At 35.7% G+C, this 13715-nt stretch overlaps 1 protein-coding gene across 7 annotated transcripts in view; it reads left to right on the forward strand.

Annotated features, from left to right (window-relative positions):
* LOC121853564 overlaps nt 1–13021 on the forward strand; it is a 46225-nt gene extending 33204 nt beyond the window's left edge. For 4 of the 7 annotated variants that reach the window (XM_042347783.1, XM_042347785.1, XM_042347784.1 and 1 more), the window contains 2 exons: nt 7386–7488; nt 11311–13021. In XM_042347783.1, coding sequence (XP_042203717.1) covers nt 7386–7488; nt 11311–12137 — 930 coding nt within the window. In that variant the 3' untranslated portion in view covers nt 12138–13021. Of the gene's footprint in view, nt 1–7385; nt 7489–8441; nt 8490–11310 lie in introns of all 7 variants that reach the window. The other 3 variants (XM_042347788.1, XM_042347789.1, XM_042347787.1) reach the window with 3 other exon arrangements.
* Nucleotides 13022–13715: the final 694 nt, after the last annotated feature.

Here is a 13715-nt window from a genome sequence, read left to right on the forward strand (position 1 = left end):
GGTGTGTGATCTTGTGCTTTCATTTTTTGAATGTATTGAAGGCTTCCTCCTGGTAAACAGCCTTTGGTCTATATAGGTCTCTTTTTTTTTCATATTATTATTACTCTCAGTTTGCATACAGTTAACTTATAGGAGGAAACCAGCTTGTTTATGAATTAATAACAAAATTTAATGGGTGTTATAGATTTTTACAGACAGTAGCTTAAATATTTGGGAAAGTTTCAGCATTACCAGTACTTGATGTATTATCAGTGTAGGAAAAGGTATATTTGACTTTATTTTTACATACAGATTGATTTGTACATTGCCTGTCATTACTGTACAGCTGTGTATACGGTGGGGTTGCCTGTACATCAGTAATGTTTGAACCATTGAAGGTAATTTAATTAAACTTGATGCATATGTGTGGGCCATCAGTACATCATCCCTCTATTAAAGGTCAAGAGACCACAGTATTGACCTTTCATATACATCCCACTACCAGCTCCCCCATCACCACTACCCCCCATCACCAGTACCTCCCATCACCACCACTACCTCCCTGCCACCAGTTCCACTTACCCCATCACCACCACCTCCCCCATCACCATTACCTCCCATCAATACCACCAACACTGCTGAATTGTTATGGGAAATAAATTATGTGCCATTAACAAAGATATTTTATGACTAATGCACACACACACACACACACACACTATTGGTGTCTGCAGACCATCTGTACCCGTGTGGTCTTCGTGCAGCTGAACTGTTTTATTGTATGAAACTGCTGATCTTACTAGACCATAAGATTGGATAAGAGATTAGGATGGGAGACCTGTCTGTCTTGTATGATTGAAAGGATTTGTCATAGAGAAATATTATCACTGATGTAACTGTGATTTATATTGTCTCCATAGCGCACAAATCTTAACTACTAATCCCAGTAAATCTTATTTAATGGATTGTACACGTTAGGAAGATCAGGGAATACATATAAAACACTCCCAGTAGAATGGTGTACTGTGCGTAACGTGACCTCACCTCACCGGATGTCGTAGTTTACAGGCAATTCCTCCCATGCACAGAATCCACCAGTTTGATCACCTGACCCATCCTGTTCCTACTCGCTCTGTTCATTCTTATATACTATACAGTGTGTTCGAAAAAAAAAATCCTGATGCATCTGTGATACTTAACATTTACTCTTGACCATTTTTACTATTAGCAGGTGCACAGGGATTTTTCGATCACCTTTAACTTTTTAGTTGTATTCCTGTTTTTATTATCCTCACATGCATAGCATTAGTCAGTCAACCAGATCATACATTGGTGTGTGCTGTAGGTGGAAGAGTGATAAAACACCATTAGGGACTGTGTTCATTTTCAAGGAATGTGTTTTACAGTATATCATGGCTGACTCATAGTGTGAGAATTTGCATTTACACTTGTAATTATATAACTGCATTCTGTGGAAATTCTGGAGATGTAGTTTATACTTATGTGAAAGATTAAGTTGTAAATAAACTGCTTGGGGGTAATTTGTCCCATCAACTGCCAATTAAACTTAATTACACTGATATATAATTAATTCTTAAAAAACTATTATAGGTATTTTGTTGTTTGGTCTGTGATACTGAGTCTGATTTGGACAGTGAGAACACGTCTTAAGAGACGCTTTTAAGGAACGTATTGTAAGGGAATTATGAGGACTGTGATGATAGGTGATTGTTTGTGATGTATTATGGTACCTGATAGATTGTAGGGCATTGTATCAGATCTTGGAGACTACTGAATAAGCCTTTTGTTTTAAGGTTGTAGTTGTAGGTAAAGATAGACTGTGTACCTGAGAGTTTGGTGATGATTCTTATATGTAAAGGAGAAAATAGATTAATATATTTTCATCAATGGTATAATACTCTATAGGTTAATTAATATAGTTGGAAAGTTACTGGAGAAGGATTTGACATGGAGTGGTTAATGTAGTCTCTCGGGTTTTGTTTGTAGTGATTGATTAGAATGAAGTAGGTAGGTTGGGGTGTGAGGAGCTTGTGCTTGTTACCAGCAACAGCGATGTGTTTTAAACGTTAATCACAGCCGAGAACTATTACATTCTTCCCTCCTATATGAAAGGTATTAGACTTCCCTCCTCCTCTTCCTCCTCCTCCTCTCCTCCTCCTCCTCCTCCTCCTTCCTTCCTTCTCCTCTACTCTTCCTCCTCTCCCCGAAGAACACTTGAGAAAAAAAAGGGGAGGGGGGAGGAGGGAGGGTTTTTGTCTTTGAGAAGATTTGTGTTATCATAACATTTCACTTGAGTTTTATGTTTAGTTTGTACATTTATATAATTATTATCTTGAGTGTCTTTTTTAATTTGCGTTTTAATTCACCAATATCCACCACAATTCATGGACGTTGGTTGGCTTCTGGGTGCTAAATGAGTGATTAGTTATTGCCTATTCCTGTTCTTTTCACTGTTTATTGTAATCCTGCACAAAAAACAAAACAAAAAAAACATTAGTGTTAGTACTTGGGCATTTTTTCATAGTTTACTAATTTGTTTAAGATACTAATTGTTTTTAAAGTAAGGAATAGTTTATATTATGGAGTACAATTTCAAGGGTCAAGAAAGATGTGTCACTAGAACAAACACTCATAGCATTGATTTAGTTTAATACTGTAATTTTTTTTAAATTTCAAGAACACACAATGTCCTTTGAATCTTTCTTAGGCATCTTTTATTTCTTTAGACAAACCACAGTCAAGTAGACAAGTGTCAAACAAAAGCTGCTACAACAACAGTATTTTGTGCTTTTTTCTTTATATTGAACTATTGCTTTTGGACATAAGTGAAAGTCTCATGTTATGAGTCTTGTCTTGTATATTTATATTGCAGCACTGTATGTCTGGTAATAAACTTCATGTCACCTTGTATTATTACCATGTGTAAGTAATGTGACTTGGGACAGGAATGTGGACTTACACGTGACCAGTGTAACTCGTGTGTGTGCCGGAGAATGTTGTTTTCAGGCGTCATACAGTATTACGTAGAGTATAAGCTACTGAGCTTGATTTTGTCTTTTGTAACTTTTAAGCTTTAATTATGCCATAGAGTACTTAACTTATTGAAAGCATTGTTCTTTTTAGTTTTGTTTGGAGTTGTGAAACTGTTATGTATTGTTATTCAAGGACAAAATAAATTATACTGTTGACAATAAGATTATTATTATTGTGGTATTGTTGTTGTCTTGTTGTGGTTATATTTGTAGTTTACATTGAATTAACAAATTATTAATATATACAGTACATAATATCTTAATGTTGATGAGGTTTAGGAAATATTATGGTATGTTTATGCATGAGTTAAACTTCTGGAAACTAGTTATGACTAAAAGAAGTAAAGTCCTCACGTTTGCATGTTGATTTATGGATAGAAAGTACAGTACACATTTTCTATACAAACTCTCATGTCACAACAACATTTCTCAGGTACTGGAAAGGTGTATCCATGGGTATTAGTTGTCTTCCCCAAATGAAATGACTCAGAAATGCTGCAGACTTGAAAATTTGATACTGTATGATATAATAATTAAGATATACATCCAGTAATTGGCCATAATTTGAAGTTAGATGATCTTTATGACCTCAACAGGCATGAATTTAGTCACTGTTTCAAGTTATACATAAAGCAATAATATTGTAGAATATCTGGCCTCCAGTTTGTGAACCTCTCCACTGTGGCGCTTTATACCTTGTTCAAGACTTATGTAACAGTGATCATATTAAGGTCTGTGTAAAGCCAAGGGAGTAATCTTTGTGGAGAGGAGATACAAGATGAGAATGAGGAGAATGGTTGAAGAATATTATAGAACAGTGTAAATAAAATATTATAAGATAAAGAAATGGATAAAAAGACATAATCCTGAGAACAAGAAGTAATTTGTAATATTTTTGTATTTATATTTTATTAGAACTGATGACATATACAGTACCAGAACATGAACAAAATACAGAAATTTGTGTAATGCAACAGTTCAAAATGTTCCTAAACTGTGTCGGTTAACACTGAGCTCTTACAATTTTATAGCCTTTCCTTATTTAATAGGCTGTTGAAACTGATTTGAGAACCCCAGAACACAAATACCCACACATTTGTATATATACATTACATGCATACACAGCTCAGTGAGTGACAAATTCCATAATGTTATAACAGGAATTCCTCAGAAATTCATGATTTATTTATGTATATTAATTTATGATTTTGTGTTAAGAAAATGTAAATAGATAAGAGCATGGATGAGACCAATTGTGTCAAGAGATGCAGGAGTCTAAATGTGGAGGGGAGGGGAGCCAGGGGTAGGACAAAAATAACATACGGTGAGGTTCTAAGTGATGACATGAGAGGCTGCAAGAGACCCTGCAGCATAAAGACCTGCCATCAGGTAATCTTGACTAACCTGCTCAAGTGTGGAAAAAGGCTGTAAAATGTTGATGATGATTGCATATGAATAACCTTCCCAATATATAGGAATTAAGAAGATAAGCGGTAAAGGGCAAAGATCAGAGGAAAATATGTGAAATGGTGTTGTGGAATGTAAAGTATTTTAAATAACAAGATTAGTAAAGAAGGCTTATTGAAACTAGGGTGAAGGTGACTCAGTTGTGGATGTTTTATGTGAGGTTATGGGCAGTTGAAGCCTTGTGTATGTTAGAGTGAAGGACTAATTTGAGATACTGTAATAGTTAAACTTGTTTCCAGCACCCAGTGCATACTAGGATAGTCTGTTCATTATGAAAATATCAGGTGGTCACACCCTCTTTCTCTTGTCTTGGCTTGTGATTGGCCAATCACAAAACCCTATGTCATATTACTGGGTGGGGCCGAGTTGACATTTCCATAATGAACAGACTATAGATACGACACATTAATGGTGAAACACGTACACACTTTCTCCTCTGACATTGTACCTAAGGGGAGGATAAATACAAGTGATTTATGGGCTTTGATTTATTGGATTAGGGTTGAAATAATAGTTAACTTTGAAGCACCATTAAGTAGTGGTGCCTGGTGTCAACGAGTGTATACAGATCACCCCGCCCGAGGTAATGCCTGTATTTTGCGAGTGTTTTATTTCACTTGAATAAAACTACACATTCCAACAAATAAACAAACACTACGAGCAACGGTGTAAGCTTTCTTGAGATTTCCCGGTTATTAAATGGTTGTCCACTCTTCTGTATTGTAATGACATGCTGTTGTGTCTCAGTAATTCTGGCTTTTGTGCTTGAGTTGTAGATTGAAATGAGTATTATTTTTATTTCAACCAGTGATGACCGGCACGGTATTCTTCTTTAAAATATTCCTCATATTTTTTCACTTTATTTTCTACTTGGCACAATTTTTTTTAATTTACTTTGTGTTTTAATAATAATGGAGTTGATCAATACTTAATACAGTGTTAGTTCCAGATACGTTCCCCTTTTGCATGTTCTGATGACAGAATTAGTTTGCGAAGTCTTTATGGTAGGAATATGATTTATGATTTAATGTATACATACTGTACTGTGTATGAAAATTGTTCACAGTACACATTGATAAAAAATTTCTTCCATGTGTAATTTTTTTTACTTTATCACCTGTGTTTTCTTTAATTTTTTAACACTTACATTCGCACTTGAGAATTTGTGAGGTTTGGTACAGTGTCTGCTAATCTTGACTCCTGTAACCTTTTTGTATGACATTAAAAATATATATTAGTTAAAGATAAATAAAACAATAAAATTGATAAATTATACAATCAACAAGTGTTTGAAAATAATCACGACCGCTCCATTGTCCAGATCAGCTTGTGTGACCTGCAGGGGAAGTTCTGATGATGTGGTGTGTTGACAGTTTGTTTCATAGGATTCCATTCATTCCACTGAAGTCTTTTGCAGTCAGTGTTGAATCCTTCATTCTGACACATGTTGAAGAAGGTCTTGATGGGCTTTCTTCATTTATTGCTGCAGACTTTTTTTAGATTCTTCATCTCATAACCAAGTCAGTGGCTTCAAGAGATCTTTCTGGGCTTACTAGGAAGCGGTTTCCACGGTGGAACAGAATTGGTGGGAGGATTTCGTGCCGTCTGCTTCAGTCCTTATTATTCCTGTGTCTTATCCTGGATTTCCCATAGAGGAACTTTTTACCCAACAGGACCTTTTCCTTATTTGATATGTTCTAGGGACCCTTGGTGACTTAAGAAATACTCTGGCTAGTGTATTTTTGTGTTTGTGTTTTACCATCATCATCAGGATGTGACAGAAACTAATGCAGCAACCCCAGGATACAACTAAACACACAGTCAGCACGGGGGTCTCATGCATAGAGGCCCAAGGTATCACTGAGTTAGAAGATGGAAAGTTTATTGCCTTATTCATTTTAGCAGGCAGTGATCAGGCTCTAATTTTTTTTTAAATACCTCTAATTACATAACTGGAATGAAGATTTTTTGCAGACACGGGAATTAAAATGTCAATTATGCCCCAGTGATTTTAAGTCTTAGAAAATTTTTAGGTTGATGCCTGACATAACAGGAAAACACTTAACCATCTGTGTGATTCTTGTTCACCTGAAGTTAACTGTCTAGAGTGTTGATGTTTGAGTAAATTTTTTATCCATCCTGTCATACAAGAAGCAATGTAAATGATAAGCTACTGCTACCAGGCACTTGTGATAGAGCTTTCATAATCAGAAGAGGTGTTAACTCTAAAAGGTGTTATGAAGCAAAGATTGAATATTATTGACAGGTTTGGCTTCTATGTCTAGCGATCAGTCATTCAAATTTAAAATGTGTTTCCACTGGTTATTCACCTACCTTATTTTTTTACATCCAGTATACAGTACCCAGTCAGTCAAATACCACAATTAAAGCAAGGTGTTTCATATAGTATTCTTAGTAAAGGCAATGAGTTCTAGAGACTCTCTCAAAAATATATAATAGATGAACAAAAATCTTTACATTTCACTTCTGTAAATGTTGATAATTTAAAAGCAAGATTTCCAAACTTTCAGAGTAAAATATATTTTAGAGTTGAGATAACATACTGTTGGATGATGATGATCTGCCTTGTTGAGGCTTGGTTTCATCGCCCTAGCTTTCTGTCCATCATCAATTCTGGTGTACTGAGTATTTAAGTTTAGTTCAGTAAAGGTAACTTGTTTGTCATTTGGGTTTAGCATTAACTTCCCATCAGAAATATTTTGTTATTGATTACATAAGACCCTAATTACATGCATTTACCTGTACACATCATTAATCCAGGTAAGATAAACCAAGATATTTATAACCATTCCTTAGTTACTGTTTACTGAATGATCAAGAATTTAGAGTTTTATTGTATTTACCAGATTTTTTGGGGGTTTACAGATGGCACCGTGTGTTGGGTCGATGAATGCCCAGCTGTATCCCCACTTTGAGTCTCGGCAGATGTTAGGACCTGGAGCCCCGCCCTCTGTGTACATCCAGCATGGTATGTATAAGGAGCTTTTCCGTTACTGTTGGGGTGTTCAGGCTAGTTTTCTGTTTTTCTGTTACTGTTAAGGGAGTGTTGGGGGGACTTGTATTTTTTTTTTTTTTTTTTTTTTTTATACTGTTGATGGGACTAGCTTTCTGTTTTACTATCACAACTAAGGGACTCATTTTACTGTTACTGTTGGAGGCTAGTTTACTGTTTTACTGTTGAGGAACTGCCAGTTTGCATCAGATGCCTGTGTGTGCATGTTTGTGATTGATGATATTGTGTATAGAGCAGAAGTACAGTACAGGGTGGACTAAGAACATAATAACTGGTGTACAACACATAACATTCTCACTCTGAGCAATGTGTGCACCTTCACTATACATTTATATATTATAGGGGAATCTGTTATGTATTATGTGTAATATGTATGGTGTATGATAATAATGGCAGAATTGTGCAAAATGAATACTTTATTGATACAGAGAGGGATGTCAACCTAGGTGCTAAAATCTGGTCACAAAAATAGTTACATGGTATGTTATAGTCACACTTGTTGTTATGCACTCTGCAAAAACTCCTTGAGTATTTAAAGCTTACAGTAGTATTCACAGTATAGTGGTATATAATTTAGATTGTTATGGATAGATGTGATGGTCTTATGTATTGCATTAGATATTCTTTGATAGTTTAGGGAATAGAAAACCACTTTATAAACAGGCTATATTTATTTTGATTTATTTATTTTTTTTTTCATTGGTATTATTGCATTTAGTACATAGTGTAGCATAGGTTGTTGTACGGAAGTGGGTGTGTGCTCCATTACATGATGGTCAGAGGAGCTTTAAGAATTCTTCATCATATGTGTCTTGTATAACTCTTGGGTTTTGGACATTAGAAAGTAGGGAGATGGTCAGCAGTTGACCACCTGGTAACTAAGCTTCTCCCTCTCTTGTCATCCTTAGCAAGTTGTGATGGTTGATGAATCATGCTGCCAGGTCTGCAGATTCATGGCAATATATTTCTCTTTAGTGTTTAAATAATACATTTTTTCAGGTGAAAACTGTAGTAAAATTTTTGTCAGTACTGTATGCAACAAGCACCCTGTAGTGGATGCAGGAAAAACTCTCACAATATGGGAGGATATCATTTTCATTTACTCAAGTATTATAGTAGTATATCTTTAGACAGGAACATGAATAGCTTATTTTGACAATTTCACTAATATTTGAACCATCTTCATATTTGTAATATTACATTTGGTGTCTTCTTGTTCTTAGAAACATTCAACATATGTGCCATGATTCATTCTTCCCATATTTGTGTGTATAAGCCTCCAACCTGATTACTCCAGCCATTATTACATAAAGTATTCCTGTAAATATTTGTGTCATCAGTTTTTAATCCCTCCCGTTTCCTTCACCTTATCATCAGAAAATATCTAAGTTGCTTCATCAGGGTAGTACTGTACTGTGTATCTTGAGTCTAGGTCTTTTGTGATGTATCCCATTTTTATATATAACCTACTGGGACCTTTCCTCCTCCCTTTTTTTTTATGTGATTTAGTCTCCCCAAAAGTAAAATGTACGTTAATTGAATATTGGGTTTCTTGAGCTAAGATTCAAAAGAATTTTTTTAATGCAGGGATATATTTAAACTATTTGGTGTCGCCTCTGATACCCAGGGATTTTATTCTTAGTATGTGAACAGTATTTTCCATCAATGAATATAATTTACAAAGCTCTGGTCATATTCGGTGGATTCATTATATTTACTCTGAAACAGATTCCATGAGCTTTAAGGAATGGTAAACACTGCTTATCTAAAACTTAATACAATGTCTAAGTATTTGCATGGAATATTATAATTACTGTACTGTATGTGGGAAAAAAGGAGAAGAATTTATGTGGTTTACAGATCTGGAAGAATCACATAATACAGTACAGTAGTCAACAGAGATGATGTTTGGAAGTACTGTACTAAGAAAATATATTGGATAACTGCAATATTATGATATGTTGTCCAAAGTATGTGATAGTGTGTGTCATTAATGAGGGAAAAGTGGTTCTCTATATATGGAAGTAGGACTGTTAAGGATGGGTAAGGATGAAAGAAGTGTTAATTAATTTCATGGTGGAGAAGGACAATAGTTTGGGAAGTTATTCAGCTGCTGTTTGAAGATGATAAATATGAGTGAATAGATTTGATGGAGTGTAATGGGAGAAAGTTGGTGAGACATGGAAGTAAGTACTATAGTAATAAACGAGAAACATGAAGAAACAAATGTACTGACTGGCTCATCCCCCCCCCCCCACACACACACACACACACAATGCACAATACTGTATACTAAATGTAGACTTTCTATGACAGAGACAAAGATTGAGGGTATAGCTCATCATTTATTATGTTTAAAAAGATGATAGAGAGAGACTTTTTCATTACAGGAACAACTTGAGCATGAACTATTATTATAATTCTTAATAATGCTCTCTCTCTCTCTCTCTCTCTCTCTGACATTCTCCTTCTCTAGTAGTAAGTTTTAGAACTCTTGTTCAGGGTTTGGCTTCAAGGTAAAATTATAGTTTTAAACTTATTCCACATTATATGACTTGAGGTCTTATACTTGAACATAAATTTTAAATGACACCAAAGACCAAGGCCATATTACTTTTTCATAGTGTATGTGGAAATTGCTGGATATTTGATAGCCAAACCAGCATGTTAAATTCTTTGGTATGTACCTGTATATGTTTTAGGCAAATATGTTAGGCTTTAGCTTATGACACTTAAAGGTGTGAAGATTTCTCGAGGGTATCCTGAATAATTTTTTTTCAAAAGTCCTTCTGTCTGCTGAATTTGGTCGTCAAAATTTTTTAAATAACAATTTCTTTTAAATGGTTTACCAGGGGTCGTGTGGTATAGGAACACATTGCACAGCTTGTTGGGAGTTGGCACTTGTAGAACAGGTGTAAGTCCAAGAAGGATTGTGTATTTAGTTTTCTTTACTAAAGGCAGCATCACTTTAGCTTTTTTTGTGTCAACTCTTCCAATTTCTGTGATTTTTCTACAAGCTGTCATCTTTACTAGAGTGTATCACTCAGACAAAAGGTATACTTGTACAGTATATTGTTTCTAACTGATAGGCTTGTGGCATTTTCCGTGGTAAAGTCAAGATCCATACTCGATAGTGAGGATAGTTATATAAAACAAAATATAGAGCCACAAAAATAACTAAACTTAATTTTAAAAGTATTCAATGCAGTATCATAGTTTTGATAAATTGCTTATGTGAAAATTTTTGTAGTGATGTTGATATTCGTAATTACTGTACATCCGGCATGTTTGTTTACATTAGGAGCATCTGGGTTTACAGTTGACAAATGTGGAATGACTGGCACACTGGTTTTAAATGTGTGTGTGGCAAACCTTAGGAAAATTTATGCAAAAGGGGCTAGTATGATGCTGCCATAAATGTGGGAAGAGGCTGTGTGTTGTTGGCTATAGTGGATGTAATGTATGTTCAAGATTTTATGTGAGGTCACCTTTTAAAGGATGGGGTTCTTTGATGAACCAAGACAACAAGGATGTACTAATAGTGCTTCATAAAGTGTCCTGGTATTTTTGTGGCCCTGTATAAATTGAAGCTTCATCAGAACACATTAGTGCCTCTTGTAATTGCTTAGACTACCATAGTTGATTACAATTTTAGGTGTTTTTGAGCTTATCTATGCTAGTGAAATAGTTTGGTCATGTATCTTTTTTCTCTTCATGCTAGTGTAGCAGAAGTATGGCTTGTTTATGGTAGTTAATAGATGCATCCTCTTCTTGCAGACAATGTAGGTGACTACAACTCTGGGACTTGCTCTGTATTTGGTGGATTGGGTACAGCCTTTGACCCATCTGCCCCATATGGGTCCTGCCACAGTTTTCCTCCTTCTAGCGTGGTGCCTCCACAAGTGGTGCCTCCGCAGGTACCACCCCAAGTACCTCCTCCCCAGCCTACACCAGAGGCCTACAACTCTCTCTCCAAGTTCACCAATTCTACCAATCTGGTGTCCACTTCCTTTCCATACTCTGGTGCTGTAGCTCCTGCCCCTGTCCCTGCCCCTGTTAATTGCTCCTATACTCAGAACAACTTTTGTATGCCTGGGGTGCATGACAACTCCACTGCTACAGTCTTTGGACAGTACCATGAACCTGGTGGTTCAACACAAAATTTGTTTAAGACTGATGTAAATGAATGCAGTGATTTTCAACCCAACTTTGAGGCTATTTCCTCCTCTTCTGCCTCTCCAGACAAAACCAGCAGATACATTCCAGCAACTTCCTTAGTTGGACCAAGCAAGGAAATCTGCAGTGATTACTCATCAGGAGCAACTTCAAATGGGTGCTCTGGGATGGTTGGGGGAAGCTACAAGGTAGAGAGTTCATCAACGGATGTGTCACACGGTAGTGCTGTCGACACCACACAGTCTGAGCAAGTGTTGCCTACCCAGTCCATCAACACACCTTCACCACCACTAAACTTTGATACCAGTCACCTTGGGAGTTCAAACAAAGATTCACTCATGAATAATAGTGATGAAGATTCTACTGAAGCAACCGAAAACTTAGGAGAAATTGTTAAGAAGTCTATGGTTGAAACAGTGTCTGCTTAAGACTTTGTAAGAGGATGAATTAGGTTTGTAGTGTTTTTGATTAAATTTGTCAAATTTGAATATAAGACCAAGGTATCACATAGAGGACAATTTTGATAAACACTAGCAAGGATCTCAATAAGGGGTTTTCTTTCTATATTAGAAATAAAATTGACCTTATTGCAGTACTATCTAATATTTTTGATAGCTAATTCTATAAACATTTGTTGATTCCTTCAGTGCAGTGAACAATAGATATTCTTGTCCCAAAGCAAAGTGTCCCAGCTTTTTAAGGTGAACTTCCCATTGTTCTTAACTAGACTGAGGAGGATGATTACAGATGTCATGAAGTGAAGCACTGTAAGAACTGGTTCTTGCACTAGTTTAAAATGCTCAAATGTTTGCCTCATCTTAAGGAATGAGGTCCACGTTTTATCAGTTTACACACCAATTTGAAGAAAATATATCCACAATTGAGTAAGAAAGATATTTCTTTTAAGGAAGTGTATACAAACACACACTGTGGGAAACCATCACTCAGTGGATAGTAGTGAAGCCTGTGCATTGCTCCATTCAAGACAGTTGTCTGGTATCACATACAATGACCGTTAACAGTTCAAGGTAATGTTTCATTTGGTGCTCATATTGAATTTTGTGTATAAAATATTTTAATTTTCTTCCTTTTTTTTATTATTGTTACTACAAGTGTTTAATGTTGGGCAAAATTTACAAGTTTTATTCCTTTATTTTCTTTTTCCCAACTTTTAGTTGCACACTGTGATGTACAGTCAGTCCTCGACTTACGACAGGGTTAGGGACCGACGACCAGGTCGGAAGTCGAATTGGTGGTAAGTCGAAAATGCGAAAGTAATACATAGAAAATCTAAAATGGGTGTCTGTTTTTCTTCTCAGCACCACGAGAACTCTCACTTTTACACTTGCCAGCCATTTTAAAGGGAATTATAAAAAAAAAAAATTGTCAGTACACAGCGCGATCACTAACGTCGGGACTCAAAAATACGTAGTTTGAAAAATATTTTATACGACTGCTGCGGTCGTATGTCCAGGTGGTCGTAAGTTGAGTAGGTCGTAAGTCGAGGAGTACCTGTAATTGTATATTTGTATTTACATTATTTTAAGATTTGATGGTGTTTCCTGTACAGTTGGTTTATGCAAGTGATTATTATTTGCATTATACATTCTAGGAAGTTATAAGTTTGTCTAAAGGATACTTTTTTTTTTATATGAACATGTACAGATTAGTGCTTCAGTCTTGTAAAACTGTCCCGACCACTGATGATAGTCACTACAGGGTCCTAAAGTACTATAAGAAGAATTAACAGGAGTTCATCTCATGCTCACTCTTGGGCAAGCTATTTTAAGGCATGTGGAATCTTCCATGTGGTTTTAAGATAAGTTTTTGTTGTTTTGATCTTTTTGCTCATTTAACTAAAAAAAAATTTTCTACAAAAAAAAGGATTTAAATTGTCTTCATGGTTAACCAGAACCAGTGAGAATATAACAAATAATGTCTAACTGTTTATACTGTACAGACAGTAAATGTCATGTGTATATTGAGCTCTTCTCAGAAAGTGCAAT

The sequence above is a fragment of the Homarus americanus genome, unplaced genomic scaffold (assembly GCF_018991925.1).
Source record: "Homarus americanus isolate GMGI-L3 unplaced genomic scaffold, GMGI_Hamer_2.0 scaffold4896, whole genome shotgun sequence".
Lineage (NCBI taxonomy): Eukaryota > Metazoa > Arthropoda > Malacostraca > Decapoda > Nephropidae > Homarus > Homarus americanus.